The sequence below is a fragment of the Chiloscyllium plagiosum genome, chromosome 3 (assembly GCF_004010195.1).
Source record: "Chiloscyllium plagiosum isolate BGI_BamShark_2017 chromosome 3, ASM401019v2, whole genome shotgun sequence".
NCBI classification, from domain to species: Eukaryota; Metazoa; Chordata; class Chondrichthyes; order Orectolobiformes; family Hemiscylliidae; genus Chiloscyllium; species Chiloscyllium plagiosum.
In genome coordinates, this window is record NC_057712.1 from 43,309,693 (window position 1) to 43,333,362 (window position 23,670).

The window sequence follows — 23,670 nt, forward strand, 5'->3', positions numbered from 1 at the left end:
CTCCACAAATATCTGGAGTGACACTGGAATGACAAATCACACCTAAAATGTATTACAATACAGCAGAATCTTCACTCACTGAATTTGTCTTTCCAAGAAATCCACTCCAATAGTTTTCTTGTAGTCCTTGGTGAAAATACCCTTGCAGTACCGCTGAATCATGCTCGATTTACCAACAGCTCCATTGCCAACAACTACCACCTTGATAGCTACTTCAATATCCTCTTCCAGCATGGTGTTCTAACAGTTGAGCAATATTTTCCTTTGGCAAATCACCTATAGTTAGAACTCTAGTTCATGAACCTGGAACAGAGACAGAGAAGAGAGTTACTTGATCTTACATGTTTTATGTTTATTATTTCCATAAGCTTGTTTTAGTCAGTTACAACTGCAAGCTTTTGACAAAAATAATATACTGTCCACCTGAAATGAAACTGAATGACACTGCATTACACACATAAAAAATTCAACACAGCCCTCCATAACCCACATGCATCATGACCTGGCTCAAAATAGAGCTGCCAAGTGGCTCTTCAGAAACTTTTGTTTTGGAACAAGTTATTAGTTGCTCAGAAGCAGTCAGGATTATCAGTGCTGCCTTTATGTCAGTCTCCTGGCAATACCCAACCACAGTCAGCATCTCCTGGAGTCAATTTCAAGATCTGGAACATTTATTCTAGCAGAGCATTGACAATTATTTTGTCAGTAACTCAAATGTACCTGTGGCCAAATAGACAGAAGGCTAAGAGAAGAGAAAGGTAAAGCTGAATTAACACGGGAAATAAGTAAAAAGAGATGCTGATTTGATTAGATGAAAACAGTTGGAGGGGTGTTGTGCAAATTGTAAACTGGCATGCATCAAATGGCCTAGTTGATTTTTGCCATTTTGCTTTGATGTAGATTAGATTACTTACAGATTACTTACAGTGTGGAAACAGGCCCTTCGGCCCAACAAGTCCACACGGCCCCGCCGAAGTGCAACCCACCCATACCCCTACATTTACCCCTTACCTAACACTACGGGCAATTTAGCATGACCAATTCACCTGACCTGCACATCTTTGGACTGTGGGAGGAAACCGGAGCACCCGGAGGAAACCCACGCAGACACGGGGAGAACGTGCAAACTCCACACAGTCAGTCGCCTGAGGCGGGAATTGAACCCGGGTCTCTGGCGCTGTGAGGCAGCAGTGCTAACCACTGTGCCACCATGCCGCCCACAATGTACTGCAGGCATTACCTTTAAAATACAGTATTGAGATAACAAAACCAGCAAAGAGCAATTCTGAGTTTCACATATCTATTTTAAAGACAAAAATGTTAAACAAATAACTGCCTAATTGCTCAAAATCATAAATCAACAGAAACAATGATTACACTTTTTTTTAAAACATGCTCTGCCCAATAAGGTTAGAAACTGAATCAAATGCACAGTTGAACATCAACCAATGACACCCACGTTGGTGGAGCTTATGAACAGATGCCAGTTCACCCTTTCAGGGTATCCAGCAAAAGTAAAGGTGGTTGTACTTCTCCCCTCATCTGTTCCCACTGCTTAAAACCTTCCTTTGTTACGATATAGTCTCACAAATCAAGAAGGTAATGAAATAGGCAATAATTATCATTACAGAAAAAAAATGAAGGATACTAATGGGGTTAAAGGATGATAAATCCCCTGGGTCCAATGGGTTGCATCCTTGCATATTAAAAGGAATTAGTTGCAGAGACACTGGTTATAATCTTTCAAGAATCCTTATATTCGGGAAAGGTCCCAGAGATTGGAACACTGCCAATATAACATCTTTATTTATAAAAGGGGAGGAATCAAGAAACATTACCGCAGGCTAGTTAGCTTCATGGCTGTTGTTGGGAAAATGTTAGAGTCAATTCTAACAGATGTTATTAAAGCATTTAGAAATACATAATATGATCAAGAAAATCATGCCTTACAAATTTAATAGGATTCTTCAAAGTAACAAGTAGGATGGATAAAGGGGAAGCAATGGATGTAATATGTTTGGATTTTCAGCATTCATTTGCTAAAAGTACTACACATTAGACTACTTAATAAGATAAGAGCCCATTGGTATTGGAGGTAGTATATTAGCACGGATGGAGGTTTAGCTGTCATGGATATATGACAGAGTATTAGGATAAATGGAGCATTTTCAAGATAGCTACCTGTGACTAGTGGAGTGCCACAGGAATTAGCACTGTGTTCATTATTGTTGATAATTAATAACGACTCATGAGAAGTGAACATACTGTAGCCAAGTTTGTGGATGACATAATAATAGGTGGGAAGGCAAATGATAGGAATGACAGGGATATAAACAGGTGGTGAGTGGGAAAAAACTTGGTAGAAGGAATATAATGCAGGAGCGTGAGGTTATGCACTTCAAAAGAAAACTGAATATTTGAAAAGAAGAAACTATAGCACAGGGATTTTTAAGTCTTGTGTCTGAATCACAAAAAGCTAACATCTAAGTTCATCAGATAATAGAGAAAGCAAATGGAATGTTGACCTTTATTTCAATAGGAATGGAGTTCAAAAGTAGGAAAGACTTGCTAAAACTATAGAAGGCATGAGTTAGAGTTAACTAGCATATTGTAAACAGTTTAGTTCCTTCAGCAAACTAAAGATGTACCAGCATTGGAGAAAGTCACTATGTTGATCACAGGTATGGACAGATTTCATGAGGAAATGTTGATTAAGTTGCATCTGTACTCAGTGGAGTTTGAAGGAATAAGAGGCAGCCTTATTGAAACATAAAAGATTCTTAGCGGCTTTGACAGGGTGGATCCAGAGAAGTTGTTTCTCCTTGTGGGTATCTAGGACCAGAGGACACAATCACAGAATAAAAGGCTGCATGTTTAGGATAGAAATGAGGAGGAACTTCTCTCAAAGGATTACGAATGTGAGGAATTCTTTACCAAAGAGAACTGTAGATGCTGTATATTCAACGCTTAGGTAGACAGATTTTAAAATCAGTATTGGAATCAAGGGTTATGGGGAAAAAGGCAGGAAAGTTTAGTTGAACCTTATTGGATCAGTCACTATCTCATCGGAAGGCAGGATAGATCGAATGTGCCGAATAGCCTCCTTCTGCTCCTACATCTCATCATAATCATGGATTGACAACACACATTGGCTTTGTGAGTGACACACACACCCCCTGAATTACTAAAAACTTTCACCCCACTTCCCTGTGCATTCTCTTTCCATGTAACCATGATTTCACTTCGTCAGCAGAGTCCTGGAACTTGCCTAGCCTTATGGCTCAATTATGCAGGTAGGTTCAAAGAGCACGTGGCAACTGTCAATTTGATACTCAGAATCCAATGTTTCTGATGTATGACAAAGTTTTAATTAAAGGCTTGATTACTTGGTAATTTGTTACATTATTGCATTAGTTGCCTATGTAACAGTTTTTCCTTCTGGATATCTGTTGCCAAATGTCACAAGCAAAACACTCAATATGCAGCTGCAACTATAGAACAGAACAAAGAGAGATAATCATTTAATCTACGATGAAGAATATGGTCATTGCAAACATAATTAAACCTTTGTACAGGAACACAAGTATGTTTACAATCATAAATTTTGGCTGGCACAACCAATTTTCTTCAGCAGTCCCTTGGGATCGAGGATGACTTGCTTCCTCATTTCAATGGGTTCTAAGGTTACTGATAAGTTCAATGAGCAATCAACATCCCCTGCAGCATGCAGGGCAAATGGTGCTTGAAAGGTTGATAGGTGAGATGTTGGGAGGTTTATGCACTCTTTCCGAACCTGGACCCTGCTCCTGCAAGTGTGTGTCAAAATCTCCCCATTTTAGTTTGGCACAAAGGGGTTTCAGGGAGTTAGTGGGATGCTTGACCTCTTCATGGTTGCTTTGAGGACATTCCTAAAACATCTCTGTTGCCCTCTTCGGGGTCTTTTGTTGCAACCAAGTTTAAGCAAAGCTGGCTTTGAAAAGTTGGAGCTTCGATGTTGGTTTGGGAGAGGATGCTATTTTTGGATCAGTTTTTGGTCACTGAATTTGGAGGACCTTGCAAAGGTGTCAGTGGTGGTACTGCCACCAGCTTTGAGGGACCTGTTGTAGATTGTCCAAGTCACCAAAGCACAATGGAATGCAATTCCTATTGACCAGTAAATCAAGTTTTGGCTAGAATTATAGAGGATGGGACTGAACAAGGAAATGTTTCACAGGGTTGGTGAAAGTCAAGTTGAAATTAAAGCCATCCAGGATAACACACTTTGTCACTTTGAGTTGCCTGTTCTGTAAGTTGTTGTCTGATTTATTCTATAGTAGCAGAGAGCACAGATAGCCTCACTATTATTAAATACAGAACTTTCTGTTCAACAAAAGAATGTCAGTGTCAGAATCAATCAGCCCAAAAATCTTTAAAAAGTGAATTCCCATACAAATGGGTCAATGATATACTTCATTTACATTAATTCAAAATGTCATAGGAATTCTGCTAAAGTACACCATTAAAATTGAGAATCGTTCATCCTCATACTAAGTAAAATTGTGGAAGAAGCAAACACACCACAAACTGGGAACTGTAACCATCATCTCAAGGATATTTAGAGATGGACAAAACAAATGCTGAATTTACCAGCAGCACTTACAATCCATAAATGAACGCACCAACATGGCACAGGAACAGATCCTTCAGACCACAATGTTGTGCCGAATTTGATGTCAAATTAATCTAATAATTCAACCTGACCTTGGTCCATTATCGCCATTCCTTGCATATTCATGTGCTTATCAAAAGTCCATTAAATGCCCCTATCGTTCCTGCCTCCACCACCACCTCTGGCAGCAGATCTCAGGCTTCTACTACTGTCAAAAACACTTGCCCTTCACATCTCCTTTGAACTTTCCCCCTCTCACTTTAAATGCACGCCACGCCACCCCCCCCCCCACTCTTAATTTTGGACATTTTAACTCTAGGAAAAAAATTCTGACTGTTAACCCTATCTATGCATCTCATAATTTTATAGGCTTTTATCAAGTCTTTCCTTCAGTTTCTGCTGCTATGGAGAAAACAATCTGAGTTTTTCTACCCTCTCCTTATAGCTCATACTCTAATCCAGGCAGCATCATGGTAAACCTCTTCTGCACCCTGTCCAAAGCCTCCACAATCTTCTTGTAACATTATGACCAGAATTGAATACAATATGCTAAGTGTGGCCAAACCAAATTCTTATAAAGCTGCAACATGACATTCTGACTCTTGTACTCCATTCCACGACCAATAAAGGCAAGAATGCCTTGTGCCTTCTTTACCAGCCAATCTACTTGCATGGCCAAATGAATAAAAAAAGAGTTCCAAACCATCTCCTGAATGCTGAGGCAAGGTCATTATCTTCATATTGCTGTGTAGCTCCTCATTGCTACGATGAAAATGACCTATGTTGTGGATCCATCATGGGGAGATGGAGCACATTTTTACAAGTTATTTTTCAGAAAGGTAATGATAACTTTAAAACAGAGGATCAAAGTAATTAAAAAGAGCAAAATGCACAATGTTAAATAGCATAAAATGAGGAAGGCATCCAGATCGTCCTAAGTGCAAACAAATGTTGAAGATCACAGCCTGTCAAGCAATATCTATTGAGAGACAGTGAGCTGAAGAGTCATCTAGACTCGAAACATTAATTTGCTCTGTCCCCATGGATACTGCTTGACCCACTGAGATCTCCAGTATTTGTTGTTTTCAGTTCAGATTCCAACATCTACAGTAATGTAATCCTTTGTCATAAGTGTAAGTGAGATCAAGAGAAAAAAGGGATGAGTGGCATGGATGATACGGACTGCCTCGGGCAACTGCCTGTGTGGACTCTGCACATTCTCCCTGTGTCTGCGTGTTTCCTCTAGGTACTCTAGTTTCCTCCAACAGTCCAAAGATGTGCAGGTTCGGTGGATTGTCCATGCTAAATTGCACATAGTGTCCACGGATGTGTAGGTTAGGTGGATTAGCCATGGAATACTCTGCGGAGGATCAGTATGGACTTGATGGGCTGAATAGCCCGATTCTACACCGGAGGGATTCTATAATACTTTGAAAAATGACAGGGAAAAAAAAACAAAGATTCGAACCTAGGAAACGGGGATGTTTGGGACATTTTGCAGACTTGGAAGAGGAGGAAAGTGGAGCAAATACAAATGTAAATATTTAAAATTATAAATGCTACTTAATTATGACTGATGCAGCCCAGACGGGACAATGGCAGAAGATGTGTAACACTTAATATGCACTTGATTTCTCAATTCTAATTGGTTATGAACCATCAGAAGCAGTGTCTCTAATCTTCCAATATCCTTGCCTGCATACTTCCATAACTTAGATTTAAACAGAGCATCTAGTGCAGCAGACTGTCCCAGTTCATGTAATGGAAACATATTTTACGGTGAGCAATATATTGAGTTATTTGGACAGGTGTCCAAAACCCCAAGCGAAGCAGTAGGTTTTATGGAATGCCTTAAAGGAGACAACAAAAGCTTTATGTAATGTATTCCAGAAATCAGGGAGATGAAAGCTCAACCTCAATGGTGAAGCCACATAAGCATTCAAACATGCCTGAAGAGAGGCAATATCCCACTTTCATCTTTGTACTAAGGGGAACCACCTGCTCGAATTAAAAATATTCATACATTTACAGCAAGAAGTCAAGGATAAATGAATTAATTTCAAACATTGAGTAGATTCTGGTCTTCACTGTTGTGGTATATATTGCCTTGAATGCTTGCAATGCCCACAAGATGTAGGAGCAGAAGTAGGCCATTCAGTCCATTAGATCTTCACAGAGTAATTCATGCTCTTTAATATATCAGTTGTGATGATGATTCCATTAGTTGTTTTTCAATTCATTCACTTTAATGTAGTGTACAGTCAAGTAACATTTGTGCCCTTGAAATGCCAGGCAATAACCTTCTCCAATAAACAGAAAATTTAATTATCTCCCGTAATATTAAAAAGCCTGACAATAATTCAAAAGCCTCCAGTATCAACATCTTGGAAGATTACCAATGACCAAAAACTGAACTGGACCAGCCATATAAATATTGTGCCTACAAGAACACATCAAAGGCTGGAAATCGTGAAGCAAATGACTTACCTCCTGACACCCCACAGGCTGTTCACCATCTACAAACCACAAGTCAGGATTGTGATGATCTATTTTCCATCTGCCTGAATGAGTGCAGCTCCAAAGCTCGATACATTCTAGGACCATGCAGCCAATTTAATGAGCACCCATTCCACACAATGATGCACATTAGCAGCAGTGTGTATGTAAAGTGCACTGCAGTAACTCACCAAGCCTCCTTCAACAGCATGTTCCAAACCCATAACCTCTACATCCCTTCAAAAGGGCAGATGATGCATGGAAACATCATAACCTGCAAACTTGCCTCCAACATCCTGAGTTGTAATTATATCGCTTTTCCCACACTGTCACTGGGTCAAATTATTGAACTCCCTTCCCAGTAGGACTGTAGGTATACTTACTCCACTTGGATTGCAGCAATTCAAGAACATAGCTCAACACTTGTGATCTCTACATTAATCCACTGCTCCCTCCCTAAAATGGCTACACATTAATTCAGATCACCATTACTGAAAATGGGAAAGACTTTAGGACACAATACTGTATTGGCAGGATTTTAAAAATTCAACTCCATGTTGCTGATCCTCCTCCTACAATGCAGCACTAATTAATGAATAATTGACAATTAAATTAAGTGGCTCAGCTAACTTCGCAGAAAGGAAAATGTCAGAATGCTCCATAAAGGTAACAAAGAAGAAACTTCCTTTGGGAAGTAAGGGGAAAATAGGCTCTACTCTCAAAGATACAGGCACTCAAAGCTTTCTGGAAGCCTTTCGATTACAGAAATGACAGTGCAAACATTGTGATTTTTGGCAAGAATTCCAGGGAGCAAAATCCCAATGAGAGTGAATGAAGCAAAAACAAGCAGAAATCAAACCAAATAAGTGGAGAAACAAAAAAACTCTTCCATAGAACTTCAAAAGGAAGTAATTGCCGGATTACTCCCAGTGCCATGCAGTAATGAGAATAGGAATAGAAGGATACAGCAGAGGATTGTATGGCTGGAGAGGCAGTGCAGGAAGATGGCTTTAGATTCTTGAGGTGGAGGTATTATCAATAGGTTATTAATCCTGGAACTCAGCTAACATTCTGGGGACCCAGGATTGAATCCCATCATGGCAGACAGTGGAATTTGAATTCAATATAAAAGATTTAGAATTAAGAATTTACTGATGACCATGAAACCATTGTTGATTGTCAGACAACGATGACACAGATGCAGATATCAGATTCCAGGAGTGTGCATATTAAAAGGAATTAACAGACAGCGAGAGAGAGCATACAAGAATGAGATGAGAAGCCTTAAAAGTGGTTAAAGTACCCAATGCTGTTGAGGGAGGCAAGGGAGGAGACATTGAGGGATCTGGCAATAATTTTCAAATGCCCTCAGGTTAAAGTACTGAAGGTGTGGTGCCAGAAGATTGTTAAAACATTGTTCCCATTATTAAAAAAGGAAATTAAAAGTCAGTTAGTCTAACCTTTGATAGGGAGATTATTAGACAGAATTCTGAAATATCAAAATTTACCAGCACTTAGATATGGATCAATCAGGGATCAGTCATGGATTTAAGATAAGGTCACATATGACAAATTCTATTGAATTTTGAGATAACCAGGACTGTTGAAGGTAATGCATATCATGTGGTCTACATGGACTTCAGCAAAGCTTTTGATAATGACAGACTGATCAAGAAATTAACAGCCCATGGGATCCATGACAAAGTAGCATGGCAGATCCAAAATTAGCTGAGACACAAGCAGAAGGTGATGGAGAAGAATGTTTTTGTGATCAAGATTTGTTTATAGTGGGGTTCTGCAGTGCTTACTGCTAGGCCCTGTTTCTTGCTTAAGTTAAGGATTTAGACTTGTATATGGGGGTTATGATCAAAATGTTCTTGAAAACCGCCCAGGCACAAGAAAACTTCTCATCTTCGGAATAAACACGGTGCCAAGATAATTTTTTTCCAAATATGGCCAACCATTTAGTTGTGTTACAAAAGAAATGAGATCGGTCGATACAAAGTCAATATATTTGGTCAAATCAGATTAGAGAGTATTTATACGAAAAGCAAGTTGTCTTTTTTTGATAATCTTCACCATGGGTAATAAACATTTGGATTAATGTAACAGCATCAGCTTCATCCTGGAGATTGGGTGATAATTAAAGGACAAGTTCTGAAATGCCAAAACGCCTTTTTTCAACTATTGGCTCTTCTCCCAATGTGCACTCAGCGCTAGTTAGATCAGCAAATTATGTCTTTATGAAAAGGCAAATATTATCTAGCAGCTGTAGAGGATTCCTTTTTAAAATTAGCTGTACAAAACCATTTAAAATTATTAAAATACTGCATACTTATAAATGACTGGGTTATTTTATGCAATGCTACAATAAAAAGGGTACAACCAAACAAAACCTGCACCCATGCAACATGATGCTCAATTAGTTGCTGCAGAAACTATATCATGTTTCAGGGCTGTTTTGTCTACAGTCATGTGGTATGAAAACGTAATACCCTTTCTACAATGAGGCCAATATTAAATCACACCAAAGTGTTAAGTTTTGCATTCCACCAAGTAATCCCTTCTCATTTACGTGTACACTGTTTTTCTGCTAAAGGGAAACATAGTTAAGGGCTTCTTTGAGTGTATGAGACACATTACAACTACATAATGTGTGAAAAATCATACTACTCAACAATTACAAAAACCACCATGCTAATGACCCTTGCAAAATAAAGAACAAGTGATACAATCTTTTCAAAGGATTAGATTAGACGCCAAGTTTGTTTGACATTCCAAATTATTTGGATTTATATAGCCATGAAGAATTTACTCCATAATTGTCGATGTGACCTCATATATTATCTCTTGTCGTCCTTCCAAATTCCATGTGCCTTCTGACATGACGTACCATTTGATGCCTCTTCCAAAGTTCTCATCCACTCTTCAAATAGGTCAGAATTAAATCAATCTGATCTTCACATCTCATCTAAGAATCTGTTGCCCCCATTTTACCCTGTGCCCTGCCTGACGTATTCACTGACATACAATTACATCCAGCTCACATTTAAAATTCTAATAGTCATATTCCCCAAAGCATTTCTTCTCTCCCTTTATGTTCTGGTTCCTGTGAACTGCCTTGGGATCTTTTTACACACAAAAGGTGCTATTTAACTCCAAGGTGTTTATTGTTGCATGTTTTAAATACAGAATGATAGAAGTTACTGTGGAAATACAGTCTGCTAACCCTCTAACCCCTTCAAGAAGAGTTTCTCTTACCCAGTATACAAAACAGAAATCCTGCAACATTACCTAACTGGGTAATACAGCTCATGACATTTAGACCTTCAAATTGCTAAAGCAGCATTTTTTATGTACCTCTCACTATAGGACTTATATTACTGTGACCAAACAGAAGCAAGCCTCGAAATGAAACAGAAGGTGCCACTCCTATCATTTCCCCACTCTCTTCAAGATGCAGCTTAAATGACTCATCATTTCTTCCAGTTTCATAGTTTCTAACACCCTCATTTCTAGTCTCTGGAGTACACCCAACTTTCAGTCAGCTACTGGTCAAAAAGCTCCACTGTCTTGCTCAACTCAACCTTCATTCACTCTTTCTAACTAGTGTTCTACCTTCACACTTACCTTTTCTTCACCAGTGGTGTCTGCTGATTTGCTAAGCAGATAACATTATCAGGAGAAGAGTGCAAGGAGACTCATGTGGAGAAGGGACTAAAATCAGCCTGTTTTTGTGCTGTGCATTCTATGAAAATCTATGCAGCATCCAATCATCTTCCAGACTTGGCTGATCCATAAACTGATTGCCAGTTTACACAGGTTACCAAAAATACCAAATATTGCATTAAAAATGCTTCTTCTCTATCCAAGATCTGTGTCAACCTAAATAGAAATGGTAGATCGAACATCCCTGCCACACTTTAGTGTTAGAATAGTTTGAAAAAAAAGAAATAACTGCTATCTACTGCCCAGGGACTGGTAAATTTACAAGTACTGCCAATCTCAACTTCCCATATAAACAGAAAGCAACCTGTAACTGACTCAAAGCTGTGCTCAACTACAATTAAAATTTAGCTTCAGCCCCCTCGGCTCACAAGGCTCATTCCCGATGAAGGGCTCTTGCCCAAAACGTTGATTCTCCTGCTCCTTGGATGCTGCCTGACCTGCTGTGCTCTTCCAGCACCACACTCGCAACTCTGATCTCCAGCATCTGCAGTCTTCACTTTCTTCTATTTGACTTAAAACAGTCCTCTGGTTCTGGACTAATCTAGAAGAGGAAATATAACAATATTCACCATGTCAAGAGTATTCAGACTCTGTATACTTCAATCAAGTCTTAACTGCAGTGGAAACCAACCCTATCCATTCTTTCCATCTAAGACAATTTGGGAATGAACACAACAGTGGATGCTGGAAATCTGAAACAAAAACGGTGTGCTGGAGAGAGAGAGCTGAAAATGTGTTGCCGGAAAAGCGCAGGTCCGGCAGCATCCAAGGAACAGGAGAATCGACGTTTCAGGCATAAGCCCTTCTTCTGGAATCAGGCTTATGCCTGAAACGTCTATTCTCCTGTTCCATGGATGCTGCCTGACCTGCTGCGCTTTTCCGGCAACACATTTTCAGCTCTGATCTCCAGCATCTGCAGACCTCACTTTCTCCTGCTGGAGAGAGAGAGAGCCTGGCAGCATCTATAGAGAGAAAACAGAGTTACCACTTCACAGAGAGATCCTTCCTCAGAACTGATCAAGCTCGTAAACCTCTCCTGAATTGTCTCCAATCTTTCTTAAATAAGACCAAAACTTCACACAATCATTGCCAATGCACTGAACCAACAGTAGAACTGCAACCACCAAACACAGGAGGCGTTTTGAACCGACTCTGCCATTTGGTGAGATCGTGGCCGATCCAGTTGTGGCCTCGACCCCACTTTCCTGCCTGGCCCTGATACCATTTGACATCCTCATCAGTCAAAGAGCTATCCACCTGAGCCTTAAAAAAAAAGTTCAATAGCCCCGTTGCCGTTCAAACGTCGTAAAATAAACGTCCATCAGTGGGTCTTCAAAGGTTCCAGCCACAAACCAAACTAAGAGTTCTCAGCCCCTGGAGAACTTTGGCAGCCGTACAAGTTGTATTTGCGCATTGGGGGGGCTTCTCCAGCTCTCCGACTGAAAGGGGTCAATGCCGTACCTTGCAGGCGCTTAGAGGCAGCACCACCAACCCCCTCCCCCCCAAAAAAAAACAACGGGAGAAGACACCGATCCCAGTCTCTCATAAACACGAGCGAGAGGCAAACTGGACTCAGGGTGGGGGATGTGGTCAGGTCAGCCCAGACATAATTATTCCGGGAGGGGAGGGGAGGGTCAGGTGGTAATGTCACCCTCCTATTCTCTCACACACACCAGGAGTGAGGACCATCTCTCTTCACTCTCACTTACCCAGTCGGTCACTCACGCCGCTCCAGCATCTCTCCCCCTGGAATCCAGACCGGGATCGAGAAGCTCAGAGCCGGTAACCCGTGACAACCCGTGGCGGAACCGGAACTGATAACGCGCCGCCGCGAGGGGGCAGCCAGCCAGCGAGCGAGGCCGCCGTCCGGGCCGGCACTGCGCAGACTCAGCAGCTGCGCCAGCGCATCTTGCAGGCGCTCACCCCTGGCTCTCTGCAGTCAGAGCGAGGGAGTTCACTTGGCTCAGTGGCAAATGGAGTGATTCTAGGAAATTAAATTTGATGGGATTTCTAATACTTTGGTCACTTCCAAACCCAGCGTAGGGACACCTTTGCACATGGACTCTTTGTGGATTGATTGCAGAATCATTCTCACTTTTCAAGTATAAATGACTTTTTCTCAGTATGGGTTTTACAATCTGGCAGAGTAAATGTTGTCCCTCATTTCTCTCGAAGTGTACTTTCCACAGCGAATAAAAGGAATGTTTGCCAGAAGAGCCAACATATTTTTACCACTGATGTAATCACACACATTCAAACACAGCAGTAAAGCTGACAGTGCTACTTCAGTTGCAATTCACTTAACTCACTAAATGCAAATATATTGTAGTTGAAAAAGTAGTTATAAAGGTGTGATATTGAACTCAAATGTCACTGCTAAGCAATGGGTATAACTACCTTCCAAGGGGAAAGATAGCCTATTAAGACAGCCCTTGAGTATTCAGTGAGATGGGAGTGGGGGTTATGATTAGATTAGATTACTTACAGTGTGGAAACAGGCCCTTCGGCCCAACAAGTCCACACCGACCCTCCGAAGAGCAACCCACCCAGACCCATTCCCCTACACTTACCCCTTCACCTAACACTCCGGGCAATTTAGCATAGCTAATTCACCTAACCTGCACATCTTTGGACTGTGGGAGGAAACCCACACAGACACAAGGAAAATGTGCAAACTCCACACAGACAGAGGTGAGAATTGAACCTGAGTCTCTGGCACTGTGAGGCAGCAGTGCTAACCACTGTGTCACCGTGCCACCCTGATGTGGGATATCTTCAGTGCTGTCCACACAAATCCAAATTCAGCCGTTGGCTAATTTCTCATCTAGGATGGGCAGCGGCTTGACGACACTACTCAATGACTGGCACTACTTTACTGGCCTTTGCTCCCAGATTCTCAGTCCAAAGCTCCCCAGGACATGTTTTTCACACGGGGTGGCACGGTGGCTCAGTGGTTAGTACTGCTGCCTCAATGCCAGCGACCTGGGTTCAATTCTAGCCTCGGGTGACAGTCTGTGTGGTGTTTGCACATTCTCCCCATATCTGCATAGGCTTCCTCCAGGTCCTCTGGTTTCCTCCCACAGTCCAAAGACATGGAGCTTAGGTGAATTGGCCATGCTAAATTGCCCAATGTGTTCAGGGGTGTGTAGTTTAGGTGCAGTAGTCGAGGGTAAATGTAGGGGAATGGGTTTGGGTGGATACTCTTCAGAGGGTTGGTGTGGACTTGGTGGGCCAAAGGACCTGTTTCCACACGGTAGGGATTCTATGAAAAAAGAATTCTATGTGGAAATTCGGTCTCAGTCGGACCATCTGTACAAGCAATGTCAGTATGACATTGTTACACACAGAATATAGTGACATTGATGTAGCATGTGCAAACATATTCTGGCTTTGGGATATCTCTCACAGTAACTGTCATCACCAGACACATTCACACATATTCACTTGGACAACTAAATGGTCATCTTTGCTTTTAGACCAAATAATCCATTATTTCAATGACTATTTATGACTTCTGTTACGATTATAATTATTTTTATTTGCGTTTTCATTGCTATTTACACAGGCCACCTTGGTGGTTTTTGACTAATTATCAGTCTACATCTGGACATTAGATGGCTTCAGTATTACTTGTGAAATGCATTGAGAGGTATTGTGTTAGAATACCCAGTAAGCTCAAGTTCTTCTCCATATATGCTATTTAATCTGCTGTCTGCTTCCATATGTTTTTGTATTCATTTCAGAATGTCAATGTCTGCAGCATTTTGAATGTAAAACCTTTATTTATTTTTACTTAGGCCAACCTGAAAGTATAACTAACTACTTTTCAGCGATGACATGAGTTTTTTTTTTTCTCTCTGTTTATACTCGCAATCAGCTGCACTGGTTTCTACTTGGTGCTGAGTTTATGTTCGGTTCCTCATTGACCTCTGTCAGTCTTCCTGCCTGGAGATAACACACTGTCAAACTACTAGTTGGTACTGCAGTTGCCTCTGCAGTCAGTCAATGTGTGGAGACCATGGCTGAATTCGCACTCAGGAGACACTTGATTGAGTTGCATTATATTACCACCATGCAAAATGGAGCAGATTCAGGACTGATTCACTTGCTCAAAACCTGGACCCCCATGAAGCATTTGTGTTCCATAAACAGCAGAACTAAATTCAACCACAAATGTGTAATGGCCCAGCATATCTTCTTCTCTACCATTACTATCAAACCAAAGGACCAACTCTGGTTTAATGAGAACAATAGGATGGCATGTCAGGAGAGGAATAGGAAGTGCCAAATTGGTGAAGCTACAACAGTGCACTGCATGCCAATAAGGAGAAGCAGTAATCCATAGACACAGCTGATCAATTGTGCAACCAACAGATCAAATCAAATTTTTGCAGTCTTACCAAATCCAGTCATGAATGGTAGTAGATAACTAAAAAGCTACCAAGAGGTAACAATCCACTAATATCAGCAACCTTAAATTATGTCCAAAAGACAAAGTTGAAGCATTTGCATCCAGCTTCACCAGAAGATCCAAGTGGATGATACATTTGATAATGTGGAGGAGCCAGTGTTGGACTGAGGTGGACAAAGTTCAGCTCAGAACTGAGATGTCACCTTTTGTTATAAAATCTTAAGTTATCTCGAGGAGGTGACTTAAAAGAAGTTCTGGGATTTACATATTAATTAACCGAAACCTGCAACCCATTCTAAAAGATGAAAGACTTAACAATCCAGGTTTGTTCAATATATCATTTCAATTGCATGACATTGTAATCTTTTACTATAAATTCTGTGATCTTTGACTCCACAACAACCTGATGAAGGAACAGCGCTCCGAAAGCTAGTGCTTCCAAATAAACCTATTGAACTATAATCTGGTGTTGTGTGATTTTTAGCTTGACCCAGGGTCCTCAGGGTCACAGATGCCAATTCAATTTGCCTTGTGTAACATCTAGAAATATGTGATAGAACTGTAAAATGCAAATCTGACATCATTCATGCTATGGTGTTGTAAATATGTACTCCAGAACTATTTATGTTACTATCTAAGCTGTTACAGTACAGCTAGAAAACCACATCTCCCTGACAAAGTTGAAAATTGCCTGGGTACGACCTTCCCACAAATGGACAGAATGGCATCAATCTGTCCAATTACCACTGCTGAGTGCACTCAATCTAAGCAAAGTGAAGGAGGTATTGACACCAGTGCTCTCCAGTGACACCTAATGAACAACTGCCCACTGACCAATAGTAATTCCATCCAGACCTGACTGTGGTGCTCATTCAAACAGGTATAAGACAGCCAAGTTCAAGTGGAGATGTGAGGGTAACAGTCCTTGACATCAAGGCAGTATTTGACTGAGCATAGCATGAATGCATCAAGCAAACTTGAATGAATGGGAAACAGGGACAAAAATTCCTATTGGCTGGAGTTAGTTCCAGTACAAAGGAAGTCATTTTGGTTCCAGGAAATCACTGCAGGCGTTTATTAATCTACAGCTGCTTCATCAATAACCTTCCATCTTCTTAAGGTCAGAGTGGATGTTCATCAATGATTGCACAACTTCCAATTCTCTTCGCAAGCTTTCAGATAATGGAATAAAAACAGAAGAGTGAATCTGAAAATCCGGACATTTGAGGCTGAATCATTTTCATAGTTAACCAGAATCATTTTGAATCCAAATCTGATTCATTTTGAATCTAAATCTATATCAATCTACTTCATTCTGAATGTGAAATTGAATCATCTAAATTCAAATCTGAATCATTCTAATGTAAATCTGAATACATTTAACTCTGAATCTGAATGATTCTGCATGTGAATCTGAACCAATCAAAACAGAATGTAGATTATTGTGTGAATCTAATACAATTTGAATCCAAATTTGAAATCATTGTAAATGTGAATGAAAATAATTTTGCTCGTGAATCTGAACCAATTTGTATCCAAATTTTAATCATTTTGAATTTGAATCTGAATCAATCTTAAACAGATACTGAAACATATTGAATATGAATCTAAATCATTTTGAATCTGAATTTGAATCATACAAATCAGAAACAGTCTGGCATTGAATTTAAACCATTCTCAATGTGAATCTCAGTCAATCTGAATCTGAACCTAATTCATCCACCATCTGAATCTGAATCAATCTGAACTGGAATCATACTGAATGTGAAACCGAACATAGTTGAATCAGTTTGCCTTCGTTTCTGATTTCCAGCATCCATCGTTCTTTCAGCTTTTATAACTGAATCTGAATCATTCAAAACAGTAATGTTCTCAATCCGGACCCAAATCTGAACCATTCTGAACATGAAATTGAATCAATGTGAATCTGTGTTTAAAGCATCCTGAGTTTGAATTTAAATCAATCCGGATCTGAATCTGAATAATTCTCTGTCATCTGATCATGAATCTGAATAACACAAAAATCAGAATAATATTGAATGTAAATCTGAATCAAATTTGAATCATTATGTATATGAATCTGAATCAATCTGACTTAGAGTGCTAATTATTCTGAATGTGAGTTTTAAACAATTTGTATATGAATTAGAATAAATCAAGATGTGAATCTAAACATGACTGAATTAGAATCATTCTGAATCTGGATCATTTTGATTTTGAATCTGAAACAATCACTTAATGTTAATGTGAATTAATTTGAGTTCAAATCTTAAACAATTTTAAATGTTAATATAAATCAAATGGAATCAAATCTGAATAGTGATGAATGTGAATTTAAATCAATCTGAATCTAAATCTGAATTAAAACAAAACTGAATCTTAATCAATTTGAAACTGAATGTGAATAGATGTTTGTGCATTTGATCTGAATCAATCTTAATGTGAATCTGAATCATTCTGATTTTAAAACTGAATCAAACCAAAAACATGAATTAGCGTTAAAAACTGTAAGAACTGCGGATGCTGTTAATCAGAAACAAAAGCAGAAGTTGCTGGAAATGCTGAGCAGATCTGACAGCATCTGTGAAGAGAAATTAGAGTTAACGTTTCGGGTTTGGTGACCCTTTCTCAGAAATGTTAACTCTGTTTTCTCTTTACAGACCCTCTGAGCTTTTTCAGTAACTTCTGTGAATGTGAATTAAATTGAATCCAAATCTTAAATAATGTTGAATGTTAATCTCAATCAATTTGAATATCAGATTACTTCATCTGGTGTGACATGTATTTCCTAATCTTGGAGAAAGTGAGGACTGCAGATGCTGGAGAGTCAGAGCCAGAAATTATGGCACTGGAAAAAACACAGCAGGTCAGGCAGAATCCAAGGAGCAGGAGAGTTGACATTTCAAGCATAAGCACTTCATCAGGAATGTGGAGGGTGAAGGGGACTGAGAGATAAATGGGGGCTAGGGCTGGGGTGAAAGTCGATGGGAAGTGGATAGGTGGATGCAGGTGGGAGGTGATTGTGATAATTCGGTGGGAGGGTGGAGCGGATAGGTGGGAAGGAAGATGAATAGGTAGGTCAGGTTAAGATGGCAGTGCCAAATTGGATCTGAGATGAGGTGGGGGGAGTGGGGAGATTTGGAAACCGGTGAAGTCAATGTTGATGCCATGTGGTTGTAGGGTCCTGAGGCAGAAGATGAGGCATTCTTCCTCCAGTTGGTGGGTGGCTTTGGTTTGGCGGTGGAGGAGGCCCAGGATTTGCATGTCCTTGTGGGAGTATAAGGAGGTGTTAAAGTGGTTGGTCACAGAGCGATGGCGTTGTTTGGTGCGTGTGGACTTGAGATGTTCCCTGAACCGTTCCGTGAGTTGGTGCTCAGTTTCCTCGATGTAGACAAGACCATATCAAGAGCAATGGATGCAGTAAATGAGGTGGGAGGACGTGCAGGAAAATCTCTGCTGGATTTGAAATGATCCTTTAAGGCCTTGGATAGAGGTGAAGGGGGAGATACGGGCACAGGATTTGCACCTCCTAAAGCTGATTCAAGCTGTAAGAGTATTTTCTAGAATTTGAAAAATTGTGTCAGGATCTCAGCAATCATCATCAGACTTACAAGAGCAAGTTTTTCAAGTTAAGTTTTCAGTGACCAAATTGGAAAAAGTTTTACAGCTTGCTATATCTTGTCAGTTATGTGCAATGCGTAAAATAAAGATTGTTTCTTCTTTTAAACCCCTGATTTTTGTCAACCAATTGCCAGTGTCTGGTATAATGTTTGCTTTCCATCATTCTCATGTAGCTTCATGCTCTTAATCATGCCAACGTACAAATCTGTACTGCAGTATGGTGCTTTTCCTTTTTATTTGCTTTGGTTCTCTCCTTTTTTGTATTATTATACGTTCTATCCCAATCAAAGTTGCAGACTTGTGCCTCTAGGTGGCGTTCATGTCTAAAAAGAATCAACAATGACATTACTTGCAATTTATCATATTTTTAAGATGCTTCAGAGAAAGCAAATGGCAGAATTGACTAAGTCAGATCAGCAAAAAACAAGGAAATGGAGATGTAGTTTTGAAAAAGTGTCACTGGACCTAAAATGTTGACTCTAATTTCCTTCCACAGATGCTGCCAGACCTGCTGAATTTCTCAAGCAATCACCTATTTTTAATTCAGATCAGCAGTTGCTTCTCATTTTTATTTTTATATTTGTAGAGAAATAAAGTACTCACTGTGCTTCAGTGCAATATTTCTCCAGAAGGACTTTGACAAGATGCCGCAGAGGATGCTGCTAACAAAAGGAGCCCATAGTGTTAGGGACAAGGTACTGGAATTGAAAGAGGACTAGCTGACTGGCAGAAGGCAGAGAGTGGGGATAAAAGGGTATTTTGTTCAGGATGGTAGCCAGTAACTATCGGAATTCTGCAGGGGTCAGAGTTGGGACTGCAACCATTCATGTTGTTCTTAACGATCTGAACGAAGGAACTGAGGACATTGTTGCTAAGTTTGCAGATGACACAAAGATAACTGGAGGGACAGGTTGTGTTGAGGAAGCCGCGAGTCTGCAGGAGGATTTAGATAGGTTTGGAAAATGGGCAAAGTACTGGCAGATGGAGTACAGTTTGGGTAAGACGAAGTTATGCACTTTCGTAGGAAGAATAGAAGTGCAGACTATTTTCTAACACAAAAAGACTGGAGAGACCTAGTTCACGAAGTTCTTAATGTTAGCATGCAGGTTCATTTGGCAATTAGGAAGATATATGCAATGTCAGTATTCATTTCACGAGGGTTATAATGCAAGAGCAGAGATGTACTACTGAGGCTCTGTAAAGCTTTGGTTAGACAACATGTGGAATATTGTGAGCAGGCTTTGACCCAGTATCTAAAGAAGGATGTGTTGGCAGGATCCAGAGGTTTACAAGAATGATCCAATGGATCAAGGGGGAAAAGCAGGCGAATGGAATTGAGAAACATATCAGCCATGATCAATGGTAGAGTAGATTTCTTGTGCCGAATAGCCTGTTTCTGCTCCTATGGTCTTATAACCATCAGTTTTGGTTGGAGCACTTGATTGTAGTTTTAACTTCAGCTCTACATTAGGACAGATTGATAACTATAAAGAAAGGCTGCACCACAAGTCTCACCCTTTAGCATCGACTCTCTGACAAAATAAACAAACATAATAAGTTATACTGTTTCCAAGTATGTTCTTCAAATTTCTGAACCAGCCAGGCTCACAATAATGGAAGTAGGTACTGTGGATGTGGTGCGACTCAAGCTACCGCTTTGTGCCAGATGATATCAAGCTTCCTGAGTGTTGTTAGAGCTGCACTTATCCAAGTGAGGGCGAGTATTCCATCGCATTCCTGAAGCCATTCAACTGAGTGAGAGGTTGGTAAAATGAAATGGAATGGAATGGATTCTTCCTGGCTGCTGCGTGTGGGCCAGGACAGGACAGCATGTTCCGTGTTCAGGCCAATGGGAAAGTGTGGTTGCTGAGCATGCTATGATTGGCTTTATGTGTACAGGAATTGCCTATTAATAGGTTGAGGTCAGCAGTCAGATGACATCAGGTTATAGTCCAACAGGTTTATTTGAAATCACAAGCTTTCGGAGCATTACCCTTTTGTTAGGTGAAATGGGAGCGAAACACACAGGCACAGATTTATAGGCAGCGAGATGAATGGGTAGAGAGATCAAAATATCATTCAAATGGTGTGGTGGTGTGTTGATAGGCCAAACCTCTGGATCCTGCCAAGAGTGTCAGACAATGTATGTAAAGTGTCAACAGCTGAATAACAAGAGAATGGATGACTTATTATCTGATTAAATGAGGCAGAGAGATAATTACAAAAAAATTATCTGGAGACAAACAAAATGACTGGAATAACATTACAAGTATAACCTATAGGTTATTTACACACACTGTCTGACAATTTTGATCATCTGCAGAGAAAAGAGACCTGTCATTTGGCCTGTCGACACTCCACCACACCATTTGCATGACCTATGGATCTCTCTGCTCATTGATGTGCCTGTAAATTCTGTGATGTGTGGTGCCAGTGTTGAACTGGAGTAAACAAAGTTAAAAATCACACAACACCAGGTTATAAATTAGAATGTATCTGCATATACAAATCTACAACGTAAATTTACCCCATTGACTTACGTGGTTGTGTGTATGTGTGTTGCTTGAGGGAGTGAGAGAGTATGTGAGCGTGCATGTTTGATAGTGTGCATGAGTGTGATCGAGTATATGCCTGTGAGAGGTTGCATGTATCTGTGAATGTATCTGAGAGCATGTTTATGAGAGTGGGTCTCCGTGATTATGAGTGTATCCTTGTGTGCGTGTGTATGTGTGTGCGTGCATGTGAGAAAGTGTATAGTGTAGTGGGGGTCACCTGTAGTGTGACATGAACCCAAGATCCTGGTTGAGGCCATCTTCATAGGTACTGATCTTGGCTATCAGCCTCTGCATGGCAACTCTGCGTTGCCTGAAGTCTGCCTTGGAGGACAGTCACCTGAAGATCCGAGGCCGAATATCCTTTGACCACTGAAGTATTCCCTGACTGGGAGGGAACATCCTTGTCTGGCGATTGTTGCGCGATGTCCATTCATCTGTTGTTGTAACATTTGATTGGTTTCACGAATGTGTCATGCCTTGGGGCATCCTTGCCTGCAGCGCATGAAATAGACAACATTGGCTGAGTCACATGAGTACCTGCCACAGACGTGGTGAGTGGTGACCCCATGTGTAATGGAAGTAGCCATGTCGACACTCTGACACGTCTTGTAGTGGTTGCCATGACAGTGTCTATTGGTGATGTGGTTGATGTTGTCCTCAGACACTGTCTCAGACATACGTGGCGCGTGCGTGTGCACACATACATACACTTACTCCCTCACACACACTCACTCTGTCACTCCCTCACATATGCACTCACGCACATATAAGTCTATGGGGTGAATCTGCCTTTGCAGATACATTCTATTTTGTTCAAAAAGCACACAATCTGTAGGCGATCAGTCCAGGTGACATTTTATAAATTCCTACTTTGGAAATAGAATCGGTTTGACGCAAGGTTGGAATACAGACAGAGTCTAATGTCACACTTTTAATGCATTTTCTGAGCTGAGCTGTCACTTTTGAAAAAAAACAAACCATAAGTTATCTCAGGAATGTGACCTGAAAGAAGTTCTGGGATTTACACACTGGTGAATGGAAACCTGCAAGCCATTCGAAGTAATTAAAGAGAAAGTGAGGACTGCAGATGCTGGAGATCAGAGCTGAAAATGTGTTGCTGGAAAAGCGCAGCAGGTCAGGCAGCATCCAAGGAACAGGAGAGTCGACGTTTCGGGCATGAGCCCTTCTTCAGGAATGAGGAAGGGCTCATGCCTGAAACGTCGACACTCCTGCTCCTTGGATGCTGCCTGACCTGCTGCGCTTTTCCAGCAACACATTTTCAGAAGTAATTAAAGACTCAACAGCAATCTAGGTTTGTTCAATAGGTTGCATTAGTTGTACGACATTTTGATATTTTACTGTGTCCTCTGATCGCGTCCCAGCTGACGAAGGAGCCGTGCTCTGAAAGTCTGTGCTTCCAAATAAACCTGTGACTATAACCTGGTGTTGTGTGATTGATACATTCCATGCCTGTGTGCTTCTCTCTCAGTTCACCTGACGAAGGGGCGACGCTTAGAAAGCTTGTGACTTCAAATAAATTGGTTGGACTATAACAGTGGTGCGTTCTCATTTCTGACTTTATCCAGCCCAGTCCAACAGGATTGGACCTTCACATCATTAATAGACCGCTGGTTCCGAGCCGCGCGACCAATGTTTGCCCGTGTATAAGTCTCGTCCAATGAAGTATTGCGAATTCACCGACCATTTTACAATTGGCTGTTTGTTTGCGTGTCGTGGCCAATAGAGGAGTTGGCAACCCGCCACACACTGTCATTGGCTAAGTACCGAACAAAGGGCGGGTCTGCCGTGTTGATCCGCATTGGGATTGGTTGATCCGCGGATGGTTCCGACCAATAGGATTGCCCGGTTCGCTAGCGCGCTCTGTGATTGGCGAAGCGGGTGGCGGGAGATTACAGGCGGCTCGGTTGCTGGGAGATATCGGTAGCGCTGCACTAGGCCCCAGGTGATGGAGTTCTCCCGGGCAAGGCCGCGTCGCCAGCGATGCTCCCCTCTGGCCGAGGTCTATCCGTTCCCGATCCAGTTCTACGAGCAGCCACCGACTGAGAACGTCTCGTTGCAGGATTTCGAGAACTTCGCGGTGGAGAGGCTGAAACGTAGGAGACGGCGCGCGGCGGATGGAGGGAGAAATCGGGGGCGGGGACAAGGTTCCAGAGGGTCGGAGGACAGGGTCGGATGGGGGGGGAGGGAGG

General features: G+C 41.1%; 2 protein-coding genes across 4 annotated transcripts in view; one reads left to right on the plus strand and one right to left on the minus strand.

The window, feature by feature from the left end:
* Positions 1–12,735, minus strand: part of rab23 (RAB23, member RAS oncogene family) — a 32,186-nt gene extending 19,451 nt beyond the window's left edge. Inside the window, exons 1-2 of one of the 3 annotated variants that reach the window (XM_043681381.1) lie at positions 12,583–12,735; positions 80–303 (exon numbers count right to left, since the gene is read on the minus strand). In XM_043681381.1, the coding sequence (XP_043537316.1) occupies positions 80–234 (155 nt within the window). In that variant the 5' untranslated portion in view covers positions 235–303; positions 12,583–12,735. Of the gene's footprint in view, positions 1–79; positions 304–11,310; positions 11,336–12,334; positions 12,407–12,582 lie in introns of those variants that run through there. The other 2 variants (XM_043681400.1, XM_043681390.1) reach the window with 2 other exon arrangements.
* A 10,610-nt stretch (positions 12,736–23,345) lies between these two features.
* Positions 23,346–23,670, plus strand: part of prim2 (DNA primase subunit 2) — a 198,138-nt gene continuing 197,813 nt past the window's right edge. Inside the window, exon 1 of the mRNA XM_043687444.1 lies at positions 23,346–23,574. Coding sequence (XP_043543379.1) covers positions 23,427–23,574 — 148 coding nt within the window. The 5' untranslated portion in view covers positions 23,346–23,426. The remainder of the gene's footprint in view (positions 23,575–23,670) is intronic.